This window comes from Lontra canadensis, unplaced genomic scaffold (assembly GCF_010015895.1).
Source record: "Lontra canadensis isolate GAN:19392208 unplaced genomic scaffold, GSC_riverotter_1.0 scaffold93, whole genome shotgun sequence".
NCBI classification, from domain to species: domain Eukaryota; kingdom Metazoa; phylum Chordata; class Mammalia; order Carnivora; family Mustelidae; genus Lontra; species Lontra canadensis.
In genome coordinates, this window is record NW_022631087.1 from 3,227,788 (window position 1) to 3,255,298 (window position 27,511).

General features: G+C 44.9%; 2 protein-coding genes across 3 annotated transcripts in view; one reads left to right on the plus strand and one right to left on the minus strand.

Annotated features, from left to right (window-relative positions):
* BPIFC (BPI fold containing family C) overlaps window positions 1-2,512 on the minus strand; it is a 52,915-nt gene extending 50,403 nt beyond the window's left edge. The window contains exon 1 of the mRNA XM_032836525.1: window positions 2,045-2,512. The gene's annotated coding sequence lies outside the window, so the exon portion shown is untranslated. The remainder of the gene's footprint in view (window positions 1-2,044) is intronic.
* Window positions 2,513-3,131: 619 nt separating this feature from the next.
* FBXO7 (F-box protein 7) lies at window positions 3,132-26,324 on the plus strand. Of its 2 annotated transcripts, none has more exons than XM_032836521.1 (9): window positions 3,132-3,404; window positions 7,701-7,995; window positions 12,224-12,451; window positions 13,788-13,929; window positions 16,316-16,399; window positions 20,667-20,762; window positions 22,729-22,905; window positions 24,653-24,690; window positions 25,635-26,324. In XM_032836521.1, the coding sequence occupies exons 1-9, from the start codon at window positions 3,283-3,285 to the stop codon at window positions 26,019-26,021; spliced, it is 1,569 nt and encodes a 522-aa protein (XP_032692412.1). In that variant the 5' UTR covers window positions 3,132-3,282; the 3' UTR covers window positions 26,022-26,324. The 2 variants fall into 2 exon arrangements, with proteins under 2 accessions (XP_032692412.1, XP_032692413.1); XM_032836522.1 differs by lacking the exon at window positions 3,132-3,404 and adding an exon at window positions 3,534-3,637 and having other exon boundaries at window positions 7,853-7,995.
* The last annotated feature ends 1,187 nt before the right edge of the window (window positions 26,325-27,511 follow it).

Consider the following 27,511-nt stretch of genomic DNA (forward strand, 5'->3'; position numbering starts at 1 on the left):
TTTAGAACAAAAAACCAAGAAAGGTATTATCTCACTTAATCTTTACAACACAGCTGTCTGATACATTGTTACTCTTTCCATTTTTTAAAAAAGTACTTTTTTAGAAGATTTTATTCATTTCTTAGACAGATATCACAAGTAGGGAGAGAGGCAGGCGGGGTAGGGGGGTGGGAAGCAGACTCCCCGCTGAGCAGAGAGCCCAATGTAGGGCTTGATCCCAGGACCCTGGAATCACGACCCAAGCCGAAGGCAGAGGCTTTAACCCACTGAGCCACCCAGGTGCCCCACTATTTTCATTTTTATAGATAGTCACTTATCCAGGTTTATATCGTACAGAGAGGTAGACTGTGGTAGGTGGTCTCCAAAGATGGCCATCGTTATTAGCCTTGCACTGCTTTCTCCAAGAGTGGTATCTCAGAGAGAAATAAATGTATCTTGTCTAGGTCACTATTATTTCATATTTCTTAAGGCAGCTGAAGCTACATTCTAACTAGTAAGACCTCCAAATATAGCCATTTTTCCAATTTCTGTTATTTCTACTTCTGTAACGTCATCTCTGCCCACCCATCATCTCCATTCTTACCGTCATTCCACTAATTCCTTTCTTCTCTCAGTTACCAAAAGAGCCTCCAAACGAAGCTGGTCCCCAATCCAGTGCTTTTCAAGGCAATTTCACCCTCTAGGGAGTATGTGGCAAAGTTTGAGGACATTCTTGCTTTTTACAACTGGGGGGGGGGGGAGGTTTCTAGTAGCATTTGGTAGATTTAGATGCTGCTAAATATCCTGCAAGGCCTAGGATAGTCCTCCACAACCAACACCCATGAAGCCCCACCTGTCATCAGTGCCAAGGCTGAGGAACCCTGACCTAATATATCCGCTACACTCAACAGGTGATAGAGTCAAAGTTCAGATCTGACCTATGTCCCTTGTGGTGTATACCTGTCGGACTCACGGCTTCCTACCGTCTTTTGAATGACCTTTCTACATCCGGGGACATTTGCCTTCCCAAGGAAGGAGTTCAGACCCCACAGTCTCCGTCTCCTTTGCTGCCAGGACTCAGGGAACTCCCGTCTCCCTCAGTCAGATGCCTTCCTACGAACCTTTGATTTAGAAGTGAGCAAGGTGAGGAAACAGGCTCTTTGGGAAGATTTCCGAAGCATTTTGTTGGTGCGGGAGGCTGCAAAGCAGTGCGGCTTTTGAAGGTGGTAGCCATTCGGCAGTGGTTCCTGTCAGGGTGACAGCAGTCTCCTCCAGGGCGGGGTGGGGCGGCAGCAGCAATCCCAGTCAGTCCGGATAGTGTCCTCATCAGGCCAGTTCTTCAGCGTGGTTCTGAGTTTCATTCCTTGAATTAGCCTGGAACCACTTCTTTAGTCCTTCCCAGAATTCCCAGTATCCTTTTTAACATGTTCCAGTTCTTCTTAGTTAGCCAGAGTTAGTCTCTATGGCTCAGCACTAAGAAACCTGATAAAGAATTCCCTGCTTGGGGCGCCTGGGTGGCTCAGTGGTTTAAGCCTCTGCCTTCGGCTCAGGTCATGATCTCAGGGTCCTGGGATCAAGGCCCGCATAGGGTTCTCTGCTCAGCACGGAGCCTACTTCCCCCACCCTCCGCCTGCCTCTCTGCCTACTTGTGATCACTGTCTGTCGAATAAATAAAAAAAAAAAAAAGAATTTCCTGCTTAAAACTCTCCCTTGCCTTCCCATGCATTCTAGAATATTGTCTCATGTCCTTTGCCCAGCTCAAGTCTCTTCTTTATCTCAGATGTACCCACTCTGTCCTTCCCTCTGGCCACACTGAGCCACTCTGGTCCTGCCACCCTTCCCCAATCCCAGATTGCTTGCCACTAAAGAATCCTACTGGCACAACCACCCTTCTCCATGTACACCAGTCCCCAGGATTGCTCTTACCTCTGTCATAAACAAAAAAACTCACTATGCTCTACTACAAGAGTTGATTCACTCAACTGTGAATTCACTCATTCCTTGCGTCCCCAGCACCTGGAATAATACCTAGCACAAAGCAGGTGTTTAATACATGTTTATTTACCCAACGAAGATCGGGAAGTGGACCAGTACTGCCACCTACTGGGAGGAAACTCCATTGGACTCTTTCATAATGATTTGGACAGTGGCTCTCGGACAAGGATGAAATCTGACGATTCCCTCTCTCTCATCTAAGTTATAATCGTTATCATCATTGTCAGACTCTCCATGGTAGCCGGCCTCCCGGGTGGCTCCCAGCGCTCCCTGTCTATTGGTATTCATACGTTTGGGTTGATCCTCCCACACTGAAGGGTTGTCTGGAATGACAGTAGTGATGGTATGTGACTTCTGAGGCTTGATCACAAAAGACAATGTGGCTTCTGCTTTGCTCTCTTGGGGACCACGTGTTGTGAGAGAAGCCAAATGCCAAGTCATGGGGACACTCAATTCACCCTGTAGGGAGGTCCATGCTGTGAGAAACAGGCCTCCCGCCGACACGCAGGTGAGTGAGCTATCCAGCAAGCAGGTTGTCCCGCCTACATCTTGACTGGAATCCCAGGAGAGACCAAGACAGAACTACCCAGCAACGCCATGCCCAAATCCCTGACGCCCGGAACCTGAGGGACACTTCACCTTTGTTGTTTCAAGCTGCTAAACTTTGGGGTGATTGCTACGTAACAGATTACTACTATACTCTGCGACATTGATCAGGGACCTGTTTCGTACTTTGCTGTAACAAGAGGAAACTAGGGGAGCCTGGGTTCAACTAAGGCTTCCAGAGCAGATGCCTGCGGCTGGAGCTGAGCGCCGCGGAGGAAATGAGTAAAGAACCAGGCACTGGGGCTTGCGGAGCGGCGAGTCCCGTATTCTGCAGCCTCTCTCTCGGCGTTAACTTTCTCCGAGCACGCCTGGAAGGACTCGGCACAGCCGCCGCAGAAGAACCCCCATAGCCGCCAGAGCCGCGACAACCGCAACCCGCAGCAGTCTCGGCACCTGCGCACTGCGCGCCTCTTACTCCCAGGCGGAGCCGTTGCGCGCCGAGTCATCGATCACAAGACGCCAAGCGGCCTGGCTGGGCAACTGCCCGCCCGAGGGGTGGGCTCTAGGGGGCGCCCTCAAGAGAGGGGCGGGGCGCCCAAGTTACAGAGACCGTCCCGCAGGGGCCGTGGTAGGTCCTTGTCGCCGCTCGGTAGTCCTCAATAACCCCCGCGGCTCCCGTAGTCGCCGCTCGGGGCCCGTCGCCGCGCGGTCATCACCGTCGCCGCCTCCGGGTCCGGGCCCCCGGGCCCTCCCGCCGCCACCATGAAGCTGCGGGTGCGGCTACAGAAGCGGACCTGGCCGCTCGAGATGCCAGACGCGGAGCCGACGCTGGGCCAGCTGCGCGCGCACCTGAGCCAGGCCCTGCTCCCCACTTGGGGCCTCAGGTAGGCGGCCGCGGCGGCCGCGCGCTGCGGGCCCGGGAGCAGTGTGCGGGAGCGCGCGCCCGCCGCGGGCGGTCACGTGAGGTCGGGCCCCCGCGGGGCGTAGTGGGTCGGGCGTGCTGGGGACTGCGACGCGCGCAGGTCGGGCGCGGCGCGGGCGCTGGGGCTGCGGCTCGCGGGCTCCCGGGTCGCGGAGGACATGGCCCGGCGTCCGGGGGACCCCCTTCCCTTACAGGGTGAGCCATCGCTTCCGTTTCCGCCTCGGAGGAAACCCGGGGATGGGGCGGGGCGCAGGGGTTCGGCTGGGGGCCGACCTTTCCAGGCTCTGTGGGATTCAAGTTCACCGTCACCAGCTATCGCAGTGTCCCAGGGAAAAAGTCAGGAAAGTTCTAGAAGTTAGAAACCGGCCCTCCATCCGAGGCCACCCGTGAGCGGGCCCGCTGCTGGGGCCGCGGTAATGTTGAGGATGCGCTGAGTGTGCGGGGTCCCGGCCCGCGGGGAGCACTTTGACTTCCTCGCCGCAGAGTTTTACACAGTACGGGATGTCGGCGTGGGTCAGATCCTTTTATTTTCCTGGCGAGCTGTTGCTTTTTTGCTAAAACTAAGATAAACGTTGGCCACGGGATGACCCTGGAGGGCTTACAGTTTGGGGGCAGTGAGGTTGACAAACGACGGACCAGATTCCGCTATTAATTTATGGGACTGCAAATGAGACTGCTTTGTTTCCACAGAGAGTATTTTCTGGGGACAGTAATCTGGGGGTAGAGGGACAGACATAGGGCGGACCTCTTCACATACTGAGGTAGCGAATTTGTTATTTGAGGGTACTAAGAGAACAGAAAAAGGCGGTCTCTGGGACTTTTTGGGTGAATTCGTCAAAAGAAAATCTTTCTGTTAATTAAGTGGACCGTTTTTTATGAGACTTTTATATACTTTGACTTTATTTTTAGGGAATAGAGTAAAATGAGGTCATATTATGAACTTCTCACCTTTCATTTTTCAGGTAAAGGCACGATATTAAAAGTAAACCTGTTTGTCTCCAAATTTAAAATGAGATATTGACATAACTGTTAAGCGCTGTATTAAGTGACATGCCTCTTGTTATTTTTTATGTTAAACCTAAGCGTTTTGTATGCTGATGCCATTACCCCACCATAAATCTTCAAAAGCAACTTTTTAAAAAAGATTTTTTCGTATATCTGTATATATATTTTATTGATATTATTTTTTAAATTAGGGGCAGTCTTGAAAGGACTTTACAAGAGCCCAGGTTAGTTTCTTCTTTGAGTTTTGTTTTTTTTTTTTTAAGATTTTATTTATTTATTTGACAGACAGAGATCACAAGTAGGCAGAGAGACAGGGGTAGGGGGAAGCAGACTCCCCACAGAGCAGAGAGCCGGGGACGTGGTGGGGCTCTATCCCAGGACCCCGAGATCATGACCTGAGCTGAAGGCAGAGGCTTTAACCCACTGAGCCACCCAGGTGACCCTGAGTTTGTTTTTGTAGTTGAGGCTGGTTAACTGGAAGGAATGTAAGCTTCAGCTTCTGAAAGTAAATTCATTCTTCTGGAAGTACCTGCACTTTATAAAAATGGGCCGTTTTAATTTTTAAAGTGTCTTCGCTGAGCAAGTGCATCTGGGATTGACATAAAATATTTTTAAAAGGCCTGGTATTTCTAAAGTGGCATTTTCTTCTTCTTTTTTTAATTTAAAGAATTTATTTATGTATTTGACAGACAGAGATCACAAGTAGGCAGAGAGGCAGTGGGTGGGGGGAGCAGGCTCCCCGCTGAGCAGAGAGCCCAGTGCTGTGGTGGGGGGGTCGATCCCAGGACCCTGAAATCATGATCTGAGCTGAAGTCAGAGGCTTAACCCACTGAACCACCCAGGTTCCCCTAAAATGGCATTTTCTGATGAATTAAAATTTTTTTTTTAGTTTCAGAAAACCAGTTTTAATGCCTCCGTGGAAAAGCTGTATGTTACTTTATTTTTAAAATTTTATTTATTTATTTAAAGATTGTATTTATTTATTTGACAGAGAGAGACAGCAAGAGAGGGAATACAAGCAGGGGGAGTGGGAGTGGGAGAAGCAGGCTTCCCACCAAGCAGGGAGCCCAATGCTAGACTCCATCCTAGGACCCTGGGATCATGAGGGGAGCTGAAGGCAGACGCCTAATGACTGAGCCACCCAGGCGACCTTGTATGTTACTTTAGAAGTAGTTCTTCCCTTTTTCTAAATGGGGGCAGTAGGCCAATACTTTTATTCATCATATAATTCTTTAGCTTTTCTACAGATAGATGTTTGAATGAATATTTTGTTAGGTACTGTTAAAAAAACAAACCTTTTGCTATGACAGACGATCCATAAACACATAGTACATTTGAGGCATTTTTCTCTTTATCTGTTGGGATGGTGTTTTTTGTGGCATCTGGCAGATTTTCAACATTTTTCAAAGGGTTTGAAAACCCTTGATAACAGAAGCATAGCAACGTATTTCCTAATAAGCAAAACTTTGGCAGTTTCTCCAACAAAGACACCGTAATTGGTAAGAAAAAATATCTTAACATGTGAAAGAAAACAAATGAATTACTTTGAGCATTTTCAAAAACGCAGCATTGCAAGAATTCTGTTTATTCATGATTTTCAGTAGACTTCATCCTTGGCTGACCTCTCAAAAAGTTAATGTTAAGTCAGCATTGTTGAGTGTAAACGCCTTATAAAATGTGCACTGGTTTGTTAGTTACTCTTCAACACTATGTGATGAAATGATGGTTATTCTCTCAGATCAGAGGAGCTATGATATGGAAGGGAGAGTTCGTTGCTTCGGGCTGATTTGAGCTCTTACCTTGTTTAGCCGTGGGTTTTTGGATTTGTGCTATTTTCATTATAAAAGGCATTATACATGGGGTACCTGGGTGGCTCAGTGGGTTAAGCCTCTGCCTTCAGCTCAGGTCATGATCTCAGGGTCCTGGGATCGAGGCCCGCATCGGGCTCTCTGCTCAGCAGGGAGCCTGCTTCCCCCTCTCTCTCTCTCTGCCTGCCTCTCTGACTACTTGTGAACTCTGTCTGTCAAATAAATAAATAAAATCTTAAAAAAAAAAAAGACCTCATACGTAACTGGTCATCAGTAAGAAAGGTGACCATGTATTTAACAGTGGGAGAGGAGAATTTATACTCGGTCCTCTACATACTCATCTTCTTGTGATTGTGAATATTCATCTAGGACATGGGTCTAGTATTTTGGAACAGACATAAGCTGACTGTTCTGTTGAGACAATGACTAGGGAGCCCTGATTACACTTTCATCACCTTCCCAACTAATGTTTGTTGGTTGCATTTATTCCACAAATACTTTTGTTTGCCAAGTGCTGGAGAGAAATAGTTTTGAAATAGACAAGATGACTGACCTTATGAAACTTAAATTGTAGTGGGGGTGGAGAAGAGATAAATATGGAATTTTCAAATAGTGATGTAGTAATAAAAATAAAACATGACAGTGGAATAGAGTGATGGAGGCTAGGCAGAAGGCATCTCGGAAGAGGTGGCACGTGAATTGAGACCCAGATGATGAGAGTCAGTCCCCAGAAGATCTGGAAGAGCAAATGCAGAGGCCCAGAGGCTGCAGTGAGGTTGATCTGTTTTGAGGAAGGGATAGAAAGCTTGCATTGGTGGAGAACAGCGATTGAGGGGATGAGGTAGATGAGGTAGAAGTGGGTAGGGTTCAAATGGTGGGCGTTGGAGGCCATGTGAGAGATTCTGTTCCGAGTTCAATAGAAGCCATTGGAGGATTTGCAGCAGAGCAATGATGTGATGTAGTTTGTATTTTAAAAAGACTATATTTCATTGACTGAATCTTAAGTTAAGATCTTATCAATCTTAAGGTGCATACTGTTTTATGTAACACTAGAGGAAAGATTGCCGGCAATTACCCTTTGATGTGTCATCAGTTTTAAGAAGCACCCCCGTTTCAGAGATACCAGAATTACAAAAGATGTGAAGCGTGTACCTTAGAATTGGTGGGAACATGGGTTAACGATAGAGAATTACCATATCCTGCTCCCTGGGCTGGAATTGTAGCCATTAGAAATCTGTAACCTAGGCATTTGGTGATAAGAACAAGTAATTCGGATAGTTTTTACAAAACTTTGGCTTCCTTTTTATTTTTGTTTTGATTTCATTACTTCATTCTTCCAAGATCATACCGGGTACCTTATATATGTTCTAAGTGTATTAATTGAGGGTAATGGTAGCAGGTCATGGTAGGTAGCTCTTACTCTCCTTATCCATCTTTCTTGGCAGTTCCGATACCCGGTTTGCAATCACATTGAACAACAAGGATGCCCTCACTGGAGATGAAGAGACCTTGGCTTCATATGGGATTGTTTCTGGGGACTTGATATGTTTGATTCTTGAAGATGCCATTCCAGCACCTAACTTGCCTTCACCCACAGATTCAGAGCACTCCTTACTGCAGAATAATGACCAGCCCTCTTTGACCGCCAGCTCCAATCAGTCCAGCGCCCAGGATGAACAGCCCAGTGCTTCAGTCCAAAGACAGGCAGCCCAGACTGGCGTCTGGAGTGATGACAGTGCGGTAGGTACTGATACCAAGATGAGAAATGGGGTAGTTGAGAAAGCACACTGAACACCCCAGTTGAATTCCGTGTCCGTCAGGATAACTATGATTGGTAGACTGCAGATTATATTCTTGTAGAAAATCTTAAACTGCTGAATGCCTGGACCAGTACTTGACTGGGATTCTGAAGAACCCAGATTTTACGTATTTGTTTTGTTCAGACATTTACTCCTCCAGCCAAATTGTCCCTTGGCTCCTGTTGTTGCCTCCAGGCTTGTGGTTCCGAGCGGACCTTCTCTAGTCTGCTCCTCTCACTAAGGCTGTACAGAGTCCGCTTACTTCCAGAGTACTTGCAGGACGCTTACACCTGGATTCCGAGTGTTGCTGTCTCACACTCTGTGCTGACATGAATTTGCAAATAGGAATGTTGTCTTCTTCCCAAACCAGCTGCCCTTTCTGTTGGTGGCATCGCTGTTTTCCTGAGCTTGAAACCCTGCAATGATCTTTTGACTCCTTTGACAAGCCCTGTCCGTTCTTTCCATTCCAGGCTTCCAGTGTCTGTCCTGCAGTCTGCCTTCTGGGTTCATCTTTTTCCTGCACGTTTTTGATTATGTCGTTCCCTTGCTCTCTAGTAACTGTGTCATTAATACACCTGCGCTTATAATTTTTGAGCTGAAAAAGACCCAACTATCTCTAGTTTAACTGTTGTCATATTACAGAGAGGGAAAATTTTGTCTCTCTTCCTATACCTAGTTTTTGAGGCTTTTCAGGGCTGCTTTCTGTTCTTCCCGCCAGTAAGCTATCATCTCCAGTCAGACCAGACTCCTTATCATGTCTCCTATACCAGCTGGCACATTCACACGTTCCCGTGTGCGCGCACACACACCCTACCTGCTGCTTCATGCCTTCGCTCTTGCTGTTTCCTGAGCCTGGAATGCACCACCTTCCCTCCCTCTCCTGTCTGTGCCCGTCTTCCAGGGCCCCACCAGCCACAGCCCAATGATCGTCTTTAATTTCTTAGTATTGATAGTCTTTACTGCCTTGTAAACACCTCATTATTTATTATCCTGTCTTTTGATTTCTTGTATGGCACAAATGATCACATATATCACTTAATTTTTTAATACTACGTATATGCCATCATGTTCACAGTTTTTTGTGTGTATACATGTTACTTCAGCTTAGTGTTTTTTTCCCCCCCAGGCCTTAAACATTTGTGAGTGTTAAGTATGCATTGTGCCTGTCATGTATAGACAGGTATTAAGAAATGCTTTTTAAAAGATCGGTAAAGTACGAAAATCATCTATGTCGAGGTTTTTTTTGTTTGTTAGTTTTTGAGAGAGTGCACTTGAGCAGAGGGATGGGGGGAAGGGCAGAGGGAGAGAGAATCTTGAGCAGGAGCCACACCTAGTGAGGAGGTTGACTCGGGGCTTGATCTCATGACCCTGAGATCATGGCCTGAGCCGAGATCAAGAGTCGGATGCTTACCAGACTCAGGCGCCCCAGAGATTTTTTAATAATAGTATTGAAAGAGATTAAGCAGTTTAAAAAAGGCTTTGTAAAGCTCAAAGTATTTTTATGATTTTTTAGAAATTATTATCTCTGTTTATGTTTCATGGAGGTTATCTAGGGAGTAATTAATAGACTATTTAACCACATATTTAAATTATGTTTTTGAATCTTCTTTGTTGATAAACTCAGAGATTCTGGTAGAAGGGTCCATTCCTTTTACTTGTTACTTGTAAAATGCCCAGCAAGAATGTTTCATAGCATGTATGACACTTACTTTACTAGTTTCTTTTGGAAAATTTTGACAAATTAATATTGCTTCAGGTTAGTCATTTCAGTTCTAAACGCATGTTGTTTCGTATTCTAAGACTTGTACAGGGTGACTGTAGAGTCTTAGGTGGAAGGTGAGCTTGAAATCTCCTGTACATATGCTGTAAGTGCTTGCAGCAGCAAGTGATCTAACTCACTGTAGAAGTCTTAGTAAGGGAAACAGCTGAGTACAACAGGAAGCAATGGGAAGATTTTACTCTTGTAATTAAGAGTGAATTAATTTTCTTATTTCATATATTTGGGAATTCTAGTACCTGTTGAATCATTGATGGAAAATGGGGATAACCTGGTGTCAGACCCTAATGTTAGCCCTAAACTGAATTTTAATTACTTATTCCTGTCATTTGTAAATGACATGACAAATGATCTGTCTAGAGAGGTGGTGCTGAACATTTTTTCCCATTTCTGCAATGCATGAAGAATATGATAAGTATTCACAATTGTATCAGAATGACGCAGAATGTCAGTGGTTCTCATGGAGTGGGAGGAAGGTTGCAGAAGCTCACCGGGGATTCTGAGATCTTCCTCCATGGCGTTATCAGTTTAGGGTAACTTTTAATATTTTTTTCACATGTATTGTCTTACTTACTGTTAGTAAGTAGTAAATAGCTAAAAGTTGGGTAGATTAGTAAGAAGTGAAGAGCTTACTTCATACTTTAGGTGTTAAATGGTTTTAATAAGTAGTTCTATTCAGAAGTGTGATGGCGCCTCCTTTTTAGGTAGTGCAAATTGTCATTGGCCTCTAGGTTTTAACAAATTAACAAATGAATTTAGATCTTTCCCAGAAGTTAGTAAGGGCTAGGTCCTCAGGGATTTTGGAAGATTTTGGAAGAACAGCCTCTTGCTCCCCTATATAGTTCTACCCTTTCATCTGTCCTACATAATTTTTAATTTCCTCTGTCCCTTCTTTCATGGAAATATGAACTGAAAGAGAAGAACCATGTGTTTTGCATCAAGAGTTGAGCACATGTGTAGGAAACAAACCCGATCAAAATTAGTACAGGTCACATAGTCTTCCCGAAGCAGCATATTGTGTCTGAAAGCCTGAACTGTGAGTCTGGAGATTTTGGTTCAGTTCAGGTTTTTATTAGCTGGTAACCTTGATTATGTTATTTAATCTGAATCACAATCAAAACATGTATAAAAGGGCAACATCATCTGACTTGCCTGTTTTATAGAATTTTTGTATGGTGCGAGTGAGAAGACCCTGAGAACAAAGCAATCATTAGGAGATTGTAAGATACTGTCCTTAACACTGGCTCAGCAAGCGTTTGTTGAGCACCTCCTAAGTGCCAGGTACGGTGCTGGGATTACAAAAGTAGCTGACGGGGAGTCTGTTCCTCTCTAAGCTTGCAGTCCCGGTGGGATGTAGATGTGTAATCGGGAAGGTGCAGTGCAGTGCCATTGGGTGCAGTAGTCAAGGCCTCTGCCGGACAGGGTGGTAGTCGCTGCTGCCTGTTTGGCACCGGTGCAGAGCGCTGGTGTGGGGAGGAAGGGCCTGGCAGGAAGTGGGCTTGACAGAGTCCGGGACCCGATGAAGTGATGAAGGGCCTTGTATGCTAAGGAGGTTTAGCAGTTTGGATTTCATTTTCTCGGCCTGTGTTTCTCAGCGCGTTGTGTACGAAACACTTCTTTCCTGCGATTGTGAGTAGGTGTTACGGAGCATTGGGGAAGAAGGGTGGTGTTTCTTGGCTAAGTGTTATACACGTTATTACTGGAATTGTCAGCGCTCTGTAATGCTGTGTGTGTGAAATGTAATGCTGATTGTGTGAATGCGGAGGGTGAGGGTCGGTGGCTGTAGCTTCCAGTAGCATTTTCCAAACTTCATTGATCGTGGAACTCCTATTTCCTGCGGACGTCTAGGGTTACGTTCCAAGGCACAATTTAGGGAAATGCTGCTGTCTGCATTGGGAGAGTGCTGGGAAGTTTTAAGCTTGGACATGGGACACAGTTGGATTGTTAATCATCAAAAACTCTGGCAGCAGTGGGTGAAATGTCTTAGTGGAGAGTGGAGTCACGGATACTTGGGGCGGCCGTTGTCAAGGAGCCAGGCGGTCAATGGGTCTGAAGTAGCATTGGGGAGCGGTAGGGGCAGAGTTCGGGCAGGAGGTAGATTCAGTGGAACTTGGAAGACCGAGCACATGGAGTTGAGGACAGTGGAGTGAGAAGGCTGGGTTGGTGTCCAGGTTTTGGGCATACTGACCAGAACTTGCGGAGGTGAGCGGTTCAGGCTGGGGGAGTAGATGGCAGCTTGTTTATTTAGGAGAGCTCGCTTAAAATGTGTCCCGTTTCTGAAACGAAAGTGCTGTGGCTTTGAGCACAAATCTGAGTTCACTTTAGGGTACAAAGTAAACTGTAGAAATAAAAGCCTGCTTAATGAATTCATGCTTTTTGTTTTCTTTTTCAGTCGGGGCCTAGTCAGACTTTCGAAGCTGGGTCAGTTCAAGATGTTGTGGATATGGAAGAGGGCACAGGTGTCTTTCCCTCAGAACCCATGCTCTGCAGCGAGTCAGTGGAAGGGCAGGTGCCACATTCGTTAGAGATCCTGCATCAGTCAGCGGACTGTTCTAATGCCAACGATGCCTTGATAGTATCGGTGCATCTGCTCATGTTGGAGTCAGGTTACATACCTCAGGTAAGACGACAGGCAGAAATCAAACCTGTTAGGGCTTCAGTTTCCCATTGGGAGTGGGGCGTATTGATAAACATCACTAGGGTATTGTGGTTTTCTAGATTTCTGTATTAAAGACAGAAGATTATGTCTGGTGATATGTAATAAACTATGGTCAAGAATGTGGGATGGGTATGTCTAGATGATTGACTCACTGGGTTTTTATGTTAATGGCTCTGAATTGCCAGTAATCTAGTAAGATTCAGTTAGGAAGAGGGACATTGCTTGCTTGCTTGCTTCCTTCCTTCCTTCATTCTCCATTTGGTAAGTATGTGCCCGTGACAGGTGCAGTGCTTTGTCCCCACTGTCAGGTTGCTCCCAGTCCAGGAGTGGGGGAGAGAGACAGTTTATAGTCTATCATACTGTATTGGTGACATCCTAGGAGAGATGTCTAAGTATGTGGGATGCCAGAGAGTCATAGAGGAGAACAGTTAGAGCTTCTCCAGCCTTGGTGTGCCTAAGAATACTTGGGGATCTTACTAATGCAGATTTTGATTTATTTACTTTGTTTTTAAATTTTATTTATTTGAGAGAGATAGAGAGCATGAGCAGAGAGAGGGAAAAGCAGGCTCTCCACTGAGCCAGGAGCCCGATGTGATGCTCGATCCCAGGACCCAGGGATCATGACCTAAGCTGAAGGTAGATGCTTAACCGACTGAGCCCCCCAAGCGCCCCTGCAGATTTGGAGTTAATAAGTCTAGGGTGAAGCCCGAGACCCTGCATCCATGTTATGAGTGACAGAGATGTAGAGCAGTTCAGTGACTGTTGTGTCCCCGCAGCATGCCTTGCCTGGGGCCAGGAGTTAGGATGTAAAGATCCTGGGATAAGTGCTTGTCTGCAAGGAGTCTGTAACTTGGGGAGAGAAACAAAAAGAAAATTACGATGTTTTATGATAGAAGTGTGTAACGATAGAAATATGAACAGAACGTTGGGATAAAAGAGAATGACAAATGATTTTTTTTTTTTAAATAAAAGACCTCACAAACAAAATGGTAATTGAGCTATGGGTCTTGAACGATATGGCTTTGCTGGGCAAAAAAGTGAGTCTTTGACGAGAGAAATCAATCCCTGTCTCTGATGTTATTATATCTACTTGAACAAACGTTTTGGTGGAGGATAATATATTGTAACATTTTCTGTCAAAATTTTATTAACGACGGTAGTCATGATTTGGCAAATTTGATTAAGGGGTCTGTATGGAGTGTGTATTTCCAGACAAGTTAGGGGCCTCTTGGATTTTTAGTCTTTTGAGAGTAACACTTTCCTTCCTTCCTTGTTTCTCTTTGCTTTCACTCCCCAGGGGACCGAGGCTAAAGCCCTGGCCATGCCGGAGCAGTGGAAGTCGGGCGGCGTGTATAAGCTGCGGTACACACATCCTCTATGCGAGGGCGGCTCCGCTGCTCTCACCGGTGTGCCTCTGGGAGCCCTGCTTGTCATAAACGGTAACTGGCTGGCCCGCTCACCGCTGTCACTTTACCAGAGCTAACCTGTTCTTCTCCAGATGTCTAGCCGCTGCGGTGATTGGCGCTCACGGTCTAGTCGAGGCTTTCCCAGCTCCGCTTAGTCCCTAGGCCGCTGATCACACGAGTCGGCAAGGTGCTGGACGACGTGGGTCGCCGTGGCGGGGGCAGGCTTCCGGGCCAGGGCAGCCGCGCCCGTCGGCTGTCTTCATCTCGTGGCGTTCTTGCTCCGGGGGTGTTGCGATCATCGGAATGAGAGGGTCTCTTACGTATGAGCTCTTTGTGCTGCGGGGGACTTTTTTATGTTTGTTTTTTTGACCAAGGTCGGGAAGTGAGCGATGGGAAGAGGTGAGATGGCGGGGGTCGCTTTTTATCCTGTTTGGTGTCTCCGAATAGTAATGCACAGACATGCGGCTGAGCACTGCCTGTGTGTGTGTGTGTGTGTGTGTGTGTGTGTGTGTGTGTTTGCTCCCCGACCTGAGCTGCAGGAAAGTCACTGAGTAGTTGCTTTTTCTGCTTCTCTTTCCTATTGGCAGTTTCCTAAGGATGGCAGTCCGTTCCATTTTTGTATTTCACGTGAACTCCGATGCCACCCACAAGTCCATATGTCTACAGTGGTCTGTGGAATCGTCCCCTAGTCACATGTTCCGGAGAGCCAGTGGAGTGACTAGAATCTTTCTTTTCTGCTCTCTTGATTGTTGAGATTTATCCCTTTAGCTAGAAGAGATAGTATGATGAGATTGGGATGACTGCAGTTTTGATTCTTCAGGACAGCCTGCCTTTTGTGTAGCAAAGACCGTTGCCTCCATGTGCCTTCGCCCCGAGGTCTCAGCAGCTGCTGGTTCTGCTGAGGCTGGGGGGAGGCCTAGTGGGGCCCGAGTGAGCACTCAGACCTCAGGCCGCACCACGTTCGCCTGTTGCGTTTATCGAGGTCCCTTGTAGGACTTTGTTTGAAAAATGTTTGTTCTGCAAAAATTTATTTTGAAAACCACCGTCCTACCCTGTCTTGATTTTGGAAATGAAAGATCGTTCTTGGTCCCCTGTGATGTGATTTCTGCTACTTCCCTTTAATCACTAGATTCTTTGAAATGCTCCTTTCAAGGCTCAGATTTCAACAGCTTTAACAGCTTTGGTGGCATTCCACGTTTGTCAGGATGTGGCTGTCTGATGCAGGACTAGCCATGTCTCCTCGGCGTTCCTCCCAGTGAGCCCAAGAGACGTCCAGCTGAGCGTTCTTGCACACGCAGGGGCGACCCTTTCTGCCTCTCCCAGTGGCTCTGCTCCATCACGTCGTAATTTACAAGGCTGAAGCTACCCAGTCGTGACTGCGAGGTGGTTTCTTACAAAAGCACTTTACCAACATGTATAATGTCTTCTGTTCACTGGTTTCGGGCTACGTAGCGTACAGAGAATGGCTGCTAGGTCTCGCGATGGTTTCTTAGTTTCTGTTATCTTGTTCTTTTACTGTTCTCGGCACATCGGCTGCTCGCAGACTTGGCGTGGCAACCGGCCATTCCAGGCTTCATTCTCTGAAAAGGAGCAGTGTGTCCTTAAGTCTTTGCTTCACCCGGGACCTCCTGCTCAGTGCACATGTGCATAAGCACAGCCCGGGCTCTTTCATAGAATGAGATAAAGTGCGCCTTTGCATACACGGTTAAAACTGAACCCTCTGGTGATGTCAAGAATAGTGGTTCTTTGCGTCTAGAAAGAGATGATGTTGTGAAAACTAACAGGATTCTTTTAATAAACAAGGGAAGACTCCTTGCCAACGGTTAAATAAAAAAATAAGTGGAATTTTTAGTGACTTTATTAGAAATAACGATTTTGTTATGTTTAACAGTCTCCTGTTAACCTTGTTGCATATCTTTCAATTACTAATAAGCCTTCAATTACTAATAACCTTTCAATTACTAATAATCCACTAATACGTAGTGGATTTTTTTTTAAAGATTTTATTTATTTATTTGACAGAGTGAGAGAACACAAGCAGGTAGAGCAGCAGAGGGAGAGGGAGAAGCAGGCTTCCCACTGAGCAGGGAGCCTGATGCGGGGCCCGATTCCAGGACCCCGGGACAACGACCCGAGCCGAAGGCAGTCATTTAACCAACCGAGCCACACAGGCGTCCCTACCTAGTGGATTTTGTATGAAGTATGAAGTGCATACTTCAGTTTTTAAGGGTGTTGTAGAATAATGAATTTGGTGTGGGGGCAGGTTTACACTTTGCTGTGAGGGAAGGAAATAAGCATAGAGCAGTTTGTTTTCTGTACGTGTCCTTCGTATGCTGGGGCAGGGAAGCGCAAGCCCGTGCTGAGACGTGAAGGCCATTGGTGAACTGACGAGTTATTTGTCTCTGTTGCTTATTTACAGCCACACTAAAGATCGGCAGTGAGCTCAGAAGTGTGAAAAGGTTGCAGCTGCTGCCGGAATCATTTATTCGCGAAGCTGAACCAGGTAGGAAAAGCATGATCGAACTTCGGGGATGAAGCTTTGAGAGGTTCACTTTAGAAAAACTGAAAGGTAATGTCTGAGAGACCGAAAATTCCGGAATGAGATTAAAGCAAATTTAAGACGTGTTGCAGAGTATCTGTTTCTTTCCTGCTTTTCTTAGGGTCTTGGCGTGCTGGGTTTTATGTGTGCCGCCATTACGGAATGACCCTAGTATGTAATTCATCCCGCGCTATACCGGTGCGTCCTAAGTTCTGAACTCATCTTTGGATTTTTCGAGCATCGTATTTAGCCAGTATGGAGAGGGTCTGTGTTTCGTGGAAACCATACAGTGCACCTTCCTTGTTGCAGACTGCTGGAGGAAGAACTTCAGAATTGTTAGCTTCAGCCAACCTAGATGGGGCGGCCGTCGGATCAGATTGGAGCTTCGCCAGACGTTTACATTCTAGGCGTGGTTCTGCTTGTATTCTGTAAGATTATAAGTAGATGAAGAGACAACTTTTCCCTTTTATTTTTTCAATTAAATCCAAAGTATGAGAAGCAGGAGGCAGTTGAAGGAGAGGAGATGGCTGGAGAAGGCAGCTCACATCTCTAAGTGCTGGTTTTGTGCTGAATGGGCGCCTTGACAGACATCATTCCATTTCTTCCTTGTAGGAAACTCGGGAGGGTTTTACAGTCCTCCTGTGGCGTGGAGTGGTGCCATGGGGCGGTGGCATTGACAGCAGGGTCTTTGAGGGAAGGCTCCCTAGATCAAGGTCTTTGCTTGAAGGCCTAGATACTTACTCTTGTTAGTTCCCTGGAGACTGTACCCCTGAGGTATGAACTTCCACAGACCAAAACTGATGAGAAAAGGGGACATCAGGAAGCTTATTTATAATGGTCTCTGAACACTTATCGTCACGCCAGACTAGTGTTGTTACTGCTTTTTTTCTCACATCTTAATTTAATTTTATTTTTTTCGGTGTTCAAAGATTCATTGTTTATGCACCACACCCAGTGCTCCATGCAATATGTGCCCTCTTTAGTACCCACCAGCAGACTCACCCATCCCTCCACCCCCTTCCCCTCCAAAAACCTCATTTTGTTTCTCAGAGTTCACAGTCTCTCATGGTTCATCTCCGCCTCTGATTTCCCCAGTTCACTTTTCCTTTCCTTTTCCTAATGTCTTCCATGTTATTCCTTATGCTCCACAAGTAAGTGAAACCATATGATAATTGACTCGCTCTGCTTGACTTATTTCACTCAGCATAATCTCCTCCAGTCCTGTCCATGTGGATACAAAAGTTGGGTATTCATCCTTTCTGATGGAGGCATAATACTCCATAGTGTATATGGACCACATCTTCCTTATCCATTCGTCCGTTGAAGGGCATCTTGGCTCTTCCCACAGTTTGGCAACTGTGGCCATTGCTGCTAAGAACATTGGGGTACAGATGGCCCTTCTTTTCACTACATCGGTATCTTTGGGGTAAATAGTAGTGCAATTGCAGGGTCATAGGGAAGCTCTGTTTTTAATTTCTTAAGGAACCTCCACACTGTTTTCCAAAGTGGCTGCACCAACTTGTATTCCCACCAACAGTGTAAGAGGGTTCCCCTTTCTCCACATCCTCTCCAGCACTTGTCATTTACAGTCTTGTTAATTTTGGCCATTCTGACTGGTGTAAGGTGGTATCTCAATGTGGTTTTGATTTGAATTTCCCTGACGACTAACGATGATGGACATTTTTTCATGTTTTCTTAGTTCTCTTTGCATTATCAGTCCCCTGAGGAGCCTTTGTACAAAATTCGTCCCCCCACCCATTCTCTTCCCATGGAATTTTAATACCATAGATAACAAGTATTTTCATTTGTGTACTGTGACTCTTTGGACAGTCACAAAGCAATGGTATAGCTAGGGTTTGGTTTTGTTTGCCAAGAACCAGTTTTGGTCCCGTTGTGGACGACACTGCCCCTGATACAGGTAAATGAACTAGACTGATAAATCTGTAAAGACGGTCTTACCACTGGGACCAGAAAAACTTGAAATTCCTTGGCCACAACACTTTAGTCCTCTTGACACTAGGGAGGACCTGCTATGGGGAGCAGAAATACTCTCTACTCCACAGTAGTAGAGGTACCATTTTACAAATTAGGAGATAGGTCTAGAGAAGGTTAAATTACTTTAAGATCACAGAGCTAATAAATGGTGGAATTTAGGATTGGAATAGATTGGACTCCTGAGCCTATTTGTTTTTTGTTTTTTTTTTTTTAAAGATTTTATTTATTTATTTGACAGAGAGAGATCACAAGTAGACAGAGAGGCAGGCAGAGAGAGAGAGGGAAGCAGGCTCCCTGCTGAGCAGAGAGCCTGATGCGGGACTCGATCCCAGGACCCTGAGATCATGACGTGAGCTGAAGGCAGCGGCTTAACCCACTGAGTCACCCAGGCGCCCCTGAGCCTATTTGTTTTTGAGAGATTTTACTTATTTGAGGGAAAGAGAGAGAGCACAAGAGGGGACGGTCAGAGGGCGAAGCAGACTTGCCGCTGAGCAGGGAGCCCAACATGGGACTTGATCCCAGGACCCTGGGATCATGACCTGAGCTGAAGGCAGATGTTTAACCAACTGAGCTACACAGGTGCCCTTCCTAAGCCTATTTTTAAAAGACAACTTCTATAGGAATATAGCTCAGATTCATATTCCTCATCTGGTTTCTGTTAAAGAGGAAGTAGGGGCGCCTGGATGGCTCAGTTGTTAGGGGTCTGCCTTTGGCTCAGGCCACGATCGCAGGGTCCTGGGATCGAGGCCCACATAAGGCTGCCTGCTCCACCCTAAGCCTGCTTCTTCCTCTCTCACTTCCCCTACTTGTGTTCCCACTCTAGCTGTCTCTCTCTGCCAAATAAATAAATAAAATCTTTATTAAAAAAGAGAGGAAGTAAAAGGGGAGGAAGAAAATTAATACTGTTCTATTACAGTAAGTTTATGGACTATATTAACTAAATATTTTTAATATAGTACTTTTATGTTGGGTAGGGGTATATAACACTGCCCATCTGACAAGTCATTTTGATTACTTTTTACTGTGACTTATAGTACAGTACCTAATATATACTTATGAATAAGTTCCTGGTTACTTTTATAATAGATAACGAAGGAAAAAGCTTGTTTAAAAAAGTCAGTTTTCACACTTCAAAAAAGGCTGTGAACCAAACTGATTTTTTAAATATCTTGACATTTGAGTTCAAGTTCCTGGTAGTTCGTGCAACGAAGATACCAAACAAATTACGAAGAGTGTTCTATTTCTTATAGATAGCAAAGTGTGCCTAGTTCCAGGATGGGGGGAGCACACGTGTACTGATGATCTGTAATGCTCCTGGCCCCGTGCACGGACCTTTGCATTTTAACCACTCTTAGGTGCACTGGTGGTGTCACCTTTAAGTAGGTGAGCAAACAGGTGTGGATCAGGGGGGTCAGAGCCTGGTAGAGCTACACCAGAACTGCAGTGGGAACGTGGGTGGCATTTGGCCGGGCTTCCCATGCTGCAGGGTATGTACAGGTGAGTCATCCGGGGATCTTAGGAAAATGCAGGTTCCAGTGTGCAAATGTGGGTCTGTGGTAGGGCCCGAGATTCAGTTGTGCTCCTGAACACTTTCCAGGTGATGGCCATCCTGGTGGTCCGGACCCACACTGCGGAGTGGCAGTGGAGTGACCTAAATGTATTGGAGCCAGACTTAGGTGTGGCTAAGACTTACTGTGAGGCCTTGGGTGTCTTTCAGTATCTGTCCTGTTTTTAAAATGGGAGTCAGGGTATTTGTCTCCTACTTCGGGGGAACTACTGATGTGAAAGCTTGAAGAATGCTTGACACAGTTCCCGACACCTGGTCCTCACGAGACGGGGACAGCTCTCCTTCTGCTGGGACCTGAGGAGCGGTCCTCCGCTGGACTCTCCCAGTGCCTGGGCAGTGGGGCAGGTGCTCAGGTAATCATGTTGGGCCTACAACTCTCATCCCACAGTTTGTCCTACTATAATTGTAGCCTGTGAGCTTGTACGTTGCCTGTAGCTCTGTTCGAAATGGTGAGATTTCTAGCTTTACATCTAAGAGTTTCCAGAGTGCCAAATGATATATTTCTTCATCTGCTAGAGACTGTGGTTCATGTCTCTCCAGGCAGGAATCACTTGTGAAAATATACCACTTTGATTTGGCAGAAGTAGAGGATACCATTTCAGGTTTTGCCATTTCAGGTTATGCCACTTGATTTTGTGTTTTGATTTTTCATTAAAAAATATATTTTAGGGGCAAGTGTTGCCAAGATATACAAAGATCTTCAGAAGCTCTCTCGTCTCTTCAAAGACCAGCTGGTGTATCCTCTTCTGGCTTTTACCCGACAAGGTGAGAGATGATAAATGATCCCAGGTCAGACGGCTAGAAAGAACAGTAGTTTACATGCTAAGCTTGTGACTCTGATATAAGACTTTGCCTCTTTTCTCCTCTTAGTGAAGTTCTGATCTTCTACAACTAAGCATTAATGTTAATTCCTTAAAGTCATATACTTCCTTTTTGTATTTCCTCAGCATTTTGTGCATCTCTGTTGTAGCCTGTCTTCCATTGTATCACAATTGTTGACATGAGTTCTTTCCACCTGAGGTTTTAAATATTTTGAAAGTAGGGAGCAGGCCCTGTCCACTTTTGTGTTCTCATGGCCTAACACAGGGTCTAGTCCGTAATAGGTGTTCAATAAATAATAATGGAGAGTCTGTAAATTGGGCCTTAAGTTTTTTTAAACCTGATTTATTGGGGTTCTATGCTAGGTACTGTGGATATTTCACATGCATTCTTCTTTTTTTTTTTTTTCCCCCAAGATTTTATTTACTTATTTGACAGAAAGAGAGAGATCACAAGTAGGCAGAGAGACAGGCAGAGAGAGGGGGAAGCAGGCTCCCCACTGAGCAGAGAGCCCGATGCTGGGCTCGGTCCCAGGACCCTGAGATCATGACCTGAGCTGAAGGCAGAGGCTTAACCCACTGAGCCATCCAGGGACCCCCACATGAGTTCTTTTTTAATGCTAACAAGTTTGAAGGAGATTTTAGTCTCATTGTATAGGTGATGAAACTATTTTCGTGAGGTTTTGTAATTCATTCAGAGTTCTCATATTAGCGAGCTCTTATTTATGTTGTAGTAAAAAAACACTTTAAAATCTCAGTGACGTAAAGCAAACAATGTACTCTTCTCACTCACGTATGTGTTGTGTAGGGGTTAGCTATGGCTGAAGGAATAGTCCTTCTCCAGGATATGCTCTTGTAGCAGAGGGAAAAGAAGGCCAGTGGCCCAGCTGCATGTTGGTTCTTTAAGCTTTTGCTTGGAGGTGATGTTCCATTTCCACTCATATTTCACTGCACAAAACCAATCAAAATGGCCAAGCCTGATGGCAGTGCGGTGGGGCAGTGTAATTAGAGGCTAGAAAATGAGAATCCTAATCTACTACAATGCTTTAGCTGGAAAATAACTTCAGATTTATACAAATAAATATGTGGCTTTCATTAACTCTCTGTATATTGAGATATTTTAGGTCTCCAGTTGCATGGGCCCAGGCTGCTGTTACCATAGTTTTCTTCTTTAGGTGGTGGTCATAGAAGAGAAAAATATGAATTTTAAAACCCTTTATTGGATTTCGATGATCTTTGCTAGTGGAGAACAATATCACATCTATTTCAGGGTGCTAATACTAAACCATTTTTGTTTGACTTTGGAAGATGATGTTATTTTTCTTTCTTGACTTGCCTCTGAAATTGATCTCCTTCCTTTTTTGCCTAGCCTGCTAGACTGCAGATAATATTGCTGCCTGACACTTGAGTGTCTGTTCTGACCAGTCTGTGTGTATCCAGACATTGAATTCTCCTCAGGGAGGTGGGCAGTACTAGTCCCCCATCTTAAAGATTAGGAAGTTGAATTATAGTTTAAGTATCTTGTCCCAAGGCACACAGCTGATAAGTGGCAGCGTTAGGAACCAGTTACAAAAGCCATCATCCGTCTTTCGTAGTTGAGTAGAGAAGTTTTTGTTGCATTGACTGTTGCTCAGAACAAGGGAGGCCATTGGTTAACATTTAGAAATTGTCAAAGTTACTCATTTGGTCTGTATTAAAAAGTATTCATCTTTTCAGTAAAACGTTGAGGGAATAAGGGACTTAGTAGTAGCCATCTGGTTGACCTGGGGTTAAAAGTTTGTCGCAGGTGTCATATACTTGGGTTGTGGAGACAACCCTCTAATTTGTCACTTAGGTATAAGTTGGTAGCTGTTAAATACGTGGGAAAGCTCGATGTTCTTTACTTAGTGATACCTCTTCTTTTTTCTTTGTAGCACTGAACCTACCAGACGTGTTTGGGTTGGTAGTCCTTCCTTTGGAGCTGAAGCTGCGGATCTTCCGACTTCTAGATGTTCGTTCTCTTCTTTCTTTGTCTGCAGTTTGTCGTGACCTCCTTATTGCTTCAAATGACCAGCTGCTGTGGAGATGTTTGTATCTGCGGGATTTTAGAGGTGATTGTTACGATGACATGTTAATGTCTTTCTTACTAAGGTCTTAATTATTTAGCTCACCAAGTTTTCAGTTGTAGGCTCTTTTTTTTTGAGCGTTGCAAATAATCATAACCTATAACCTTATCGGAAGGAGATTCTAAGCCTCATATACCTTTGCCTATATCCTGAAAACTCTTCCTAGTCTTATTTGTGTTCTCCATAATACAAGTAGACTAGTAGACGAAGTAGAATATTTCAAGAATTTCGAAAATTTTGGAAATTAGAAAAATTTCAAGTTTATTCTTTCTTTTTAGACCATCCTCCATTTGTGACTTAGTCTGGTGCATTTCCAAGCTCCCATGGTTGTGACCATGTGCACAAGTTAAGAGAGCCCTGCTTGCTTCCGTGTGGCTTTATTTCCATATAGTCTCATTTGTGGTGACCTAGTGATCACTGTAGCAGTGATGATAGTGGAACTCGGGGGTGGGGAGAAGTTACTCCAAATGTAAAAGCCCTTTGCCTGGTGTATCAAGATTTCCAGATACTAGCCTGGAATCCTGATAATGGAATTTCTTTTCTGTGTGTCAGTGTTTTGTTTTGTTTTTTAAACTGATGTGACCCTGAGGTGGGTCATGAAATCAATGCAATAAAAAGAAAACAAAAACCATATGCATTTTATAAAATAGTTGTAAACTTCTATTTCAGTATATGTATATATAGGTATATACTGCATTGTCATGTAAAAAATATTTGTGGTTCCCATCAAGAGTGTGAATGATGCTGCTATGTATAACATACCCTCTTGGCAACTGTAAAAATCTAATGGGTAGACCCCCTTCCTTCTTTTTCATACTGAGAATATTATATAGACTCATTTGGATTGATAAAAAACTTTTTTTTTTTCCTTTAAAACCTCAGAATATAAGAAGTGAATGACTTGGTTTTTCTTTGTCCTCCTCCTTGATTCCTAAGGCCCTACATTATTCATGCCTCTGAATCTAGAGTTCAAAGTATCATTTTGTGCCAGGAGACAGCAAGTATCATCTCAAATTTAAAAAAAATTAATTACAGTCAAAAAGAAAAGATAAAATGATACATATATATATATATATATCTCCAGCTGAAAAACAGCCTGTGATAAAAAGGGGCAAAAAGCCCTTTTACATACATTCTCAAATTCAGATATAAAATACAGTCAGTCTCTATCTCATTTCCAGATTGTGGTCCATAAGCTGAGGGTTCAGATTTCATAATAAATTTCTCTGTGGGCATAATGTTAGTTGTCCTGGTCATACTATTACGAGTTGGGAGAAGAAAACCCAGATATGGAAGAAAACTTTAAGTCAGCTTTCCCTCCAGTAATGATGGGCTGCGATGCACACCCGGAGATTGTCACCCAGACAGTGTCACAGAGACTCAGGTTAGATGAAGCGGCCACACCAAGATGAGGTGCCGGGAGGGTGGGGTATTGTGGCGCAGCGAGGGACAGCGCGGGCAGGGAGAGCGGTCCGGAGGCCTCCATATTCCTCAGGACATCCATGCACGGACTTCACATGAGCAGCGACAGTTGCCTTCAGCCCGCGAGAGTGGTTTGAGTCCGGTGCAAGGACAGGCCCTATGGTGTGTGGTAAACAAATGATTTGTGTTCCTTTTTGTGCTTCGTGTGTAAGCTTCAGTTTCCTTAGGACAAAAGCAGAAGTGCTGTTTAATGCTGGATGCATGAAGCATTTTAAGTCCTTATTTCTATTTTATTTTATTTTTTTCGTAGATGGGACTGTTAGAGCTCGAGACACAGATTGGAAAGAAGTAGGTATTACTTTCGAGGCTAATGTTAATATAAGCACAGAAATAACTAGTGAGTTAATACATTGAAGGCATATTGTCACTTTTGTTGTGTGTTGAAATGTTTTCATTACTTTGTTGCTAATTTTCAGTAATTGAAAGCGTTCTTTAACTTTTACCTTAGACTCAGTCCTTTTCTTAATTACATAGGAAAAGAAACATTACCTCAATGATTGTTTTTCACCTTTACTTAATATAAAACATTCTCTCTTCCTCTGTTGCAAAAAATGTTGAGTTTCTGTGCTGGAGTGGTCCAGCTGTTCAGCTCATTAGACGTGTGTGCTGGGACAAGAGTAAGTGTTGTTTGACATGCAGACACCTACTGTACAAGAGGGGGGCAGGGCTCCCAAGAAATGGGGGGGCGACTAGAGAGGGGTCCTCAGCTGTGTCCGCTCACAGCCCCGCCTCTGAAGCTGGCGTCCCTTTTGTTGCAGTTTAAGTTGCGCTCCATGAGCAGCGTGGTTTAGGCGATAAAATATTTAAATGCTGTCCTCCCGCCCCCCAGGACCTTAACTTTGTATTTGGGGGTATGATATTCTCAACAGATATTTAAATTTTCCACTTTCAAGAAAACCTGACCTAAAATTATATACGAGTCCCAAGTGCTCTACACTGCAGTCTGGAAGTACGTGTCCCTCGGTGATCCTGCCTTGGGATTGAGTGTTTCTCTAGGGCGACACAGTTGCTCAGTTGCGGTGCGGTTAGAGGACACTTTGTTCGGCCTTGTCTTCACAGCTACTGCCTTATTCGTGCAGATGGAAACTGGTAAAAGTTCTCTGTGTGCACCGGTTCCTTTGTCTGCTCCAGAGTGTGGGCAAAGAAAAGTGTAGAGAGAGCAGGGGAAGCAAATAGGGACTTTGGAGAAGCCTCCAGATCACTTACCGCATCTCGTTCTTGTGTTTCTGCAGCTCTACAGGAAGAGGTACAGACAAAGAAGAGAAGCTCAGAGAGGATGCCATGTGTTGTTCCCACCATCGTCACCCCACCCCATGCCGCTCGGCCCCAGCCCCTGGCACCCCAGGCCTTTTCCTCCCAGCTCTCTCCTTCCTCCAGGAATTATTGGTGGAGAATACGATGAGAGATTAACACTTCCCTTTGTTGGGGACCCCATCAGTTCACTCATCCCGGGGCGGGGGCAGACACCAGGCCAGTTCCCTCCACTCAGACCACGTTTTGATCCCATTGGCCCGCTTCCAGGACCTAGCCCCACCTTGCCAGGGCGAGGTGGCCCGAGTGACAGATTTCCCCTAAGGCCCAGCAGGGGTTGGCCACCCAACCGGCTACCATTCATGTGATTGATTCGTAATCTTACTTCTGGAGCTTGTTTGGTTTTTCGTTTTTAAAACCACAGATGTCATCTTGTCAGGGTGCTGATCTCTAGTGTTTACTGATTGTGATGCTGAGGAATGCACTCCCTGTGGCCTTTCGGTAGATACTTAAAGCTCCAGGGGAGGTGGGGCCCACAGGGTCCTGTAGTACCGGGTTAGCCTTGGAAATAATTGCCTCCTGACCTCCCCCCTCTGAGTTCTCCTCTTGAGTGAAGGTTGTTCACTGATAAATGTTCTGCACCAGATTAAAAAAAAATTAAGTATAGATCACATGGCAGTCTTAATTTTTATTACAGAAAGAGAATAAATACTCAGAACAGCTTCACAACATTACTTGGAGGTTTCAGAGTGATCAGAGAACCCATTCAGTGCCATCATATTGTGGCAGGCGATTTTGTAAAAACTGTTTTTTCAGGGGCACCTTCTCTTCAAACAAAATCATTCGCAGAAGCCTGATTTATAAAATGAATAAAAGCCAAGCTAGCTTGGTTGAACTGGACTTGGGGTGGGTGCTTTGGACACCCACCTGCTCCGTCCACCTCCTCTCTGCAGAGCTTTCTCAGCTTCTCTGGTGGGACTTCTGGGCTCTGCAGCAGCATTGCTTGACAACTGTTGGGTTCTAGGGACTCTGTTTCTGGCTTCTGGAGTGGAGTTACGATTTTTTTTCCTTGTGTTTGGAACACTTGGTGCCTGATTTGTAATCTGAACAGGTGACAGCTTTTAACATCCGTTTCACTGCTTTGAGTGCTGGTCAAATACTTGTTTTCAAAGACAGCGTCTTATTCTTGGAAGAACATTTTGCTTTTAAGATTTAAAATGCACAAAATTCAGGATTTATTCATCTTACAAGAAAAAGGCCAAACACACATGTCTTACCGTACAACTATACAAACATGCTATAGTGACAAATGAAAATCTGAATCACAACACAGAAATAAAACCCTATTAGTATTTGCGGACAATATTTAGGAATATTGTCAATGTCTTCCTGCTTTTTAAAAAATCTGTTTTGCATATAAGGAAATGGCTTGGAATGTTCTATGCCGCAAGAATATTTTGAGTCCTACATACATGTGAAAATATTTTTTTTTTTTTTGCTACACATATAGTCTTTATTCCCATCACAGTGAAGAAAATTCAGTCAATAGGATTTTCTGGAGGCCACGCCGCCTGTAGTAGCTTAATGTACATAGGCAAAGGATTGGGGCTTTGACATTTCTTTCTGTGGTATTTTGTGATAGCTGAGCTATAGGACAGCTTTTCAAAAAAACAAGTGTCCACTAGATGCAGTGTGGCTCTAATTGGGTCTGGGCTGAAGAATTACCTGAAGCTTTGGTGGGTCCAAGTACACCCTCCTCTATCTCTACACTTTTCCGTGGGCGTCTGTGGTGTTAGGCTGCAGTGCATGTGTGTGCGTGTGTGTGTGTGCGCACGCGCATGTGTAGTGGGAGAACATA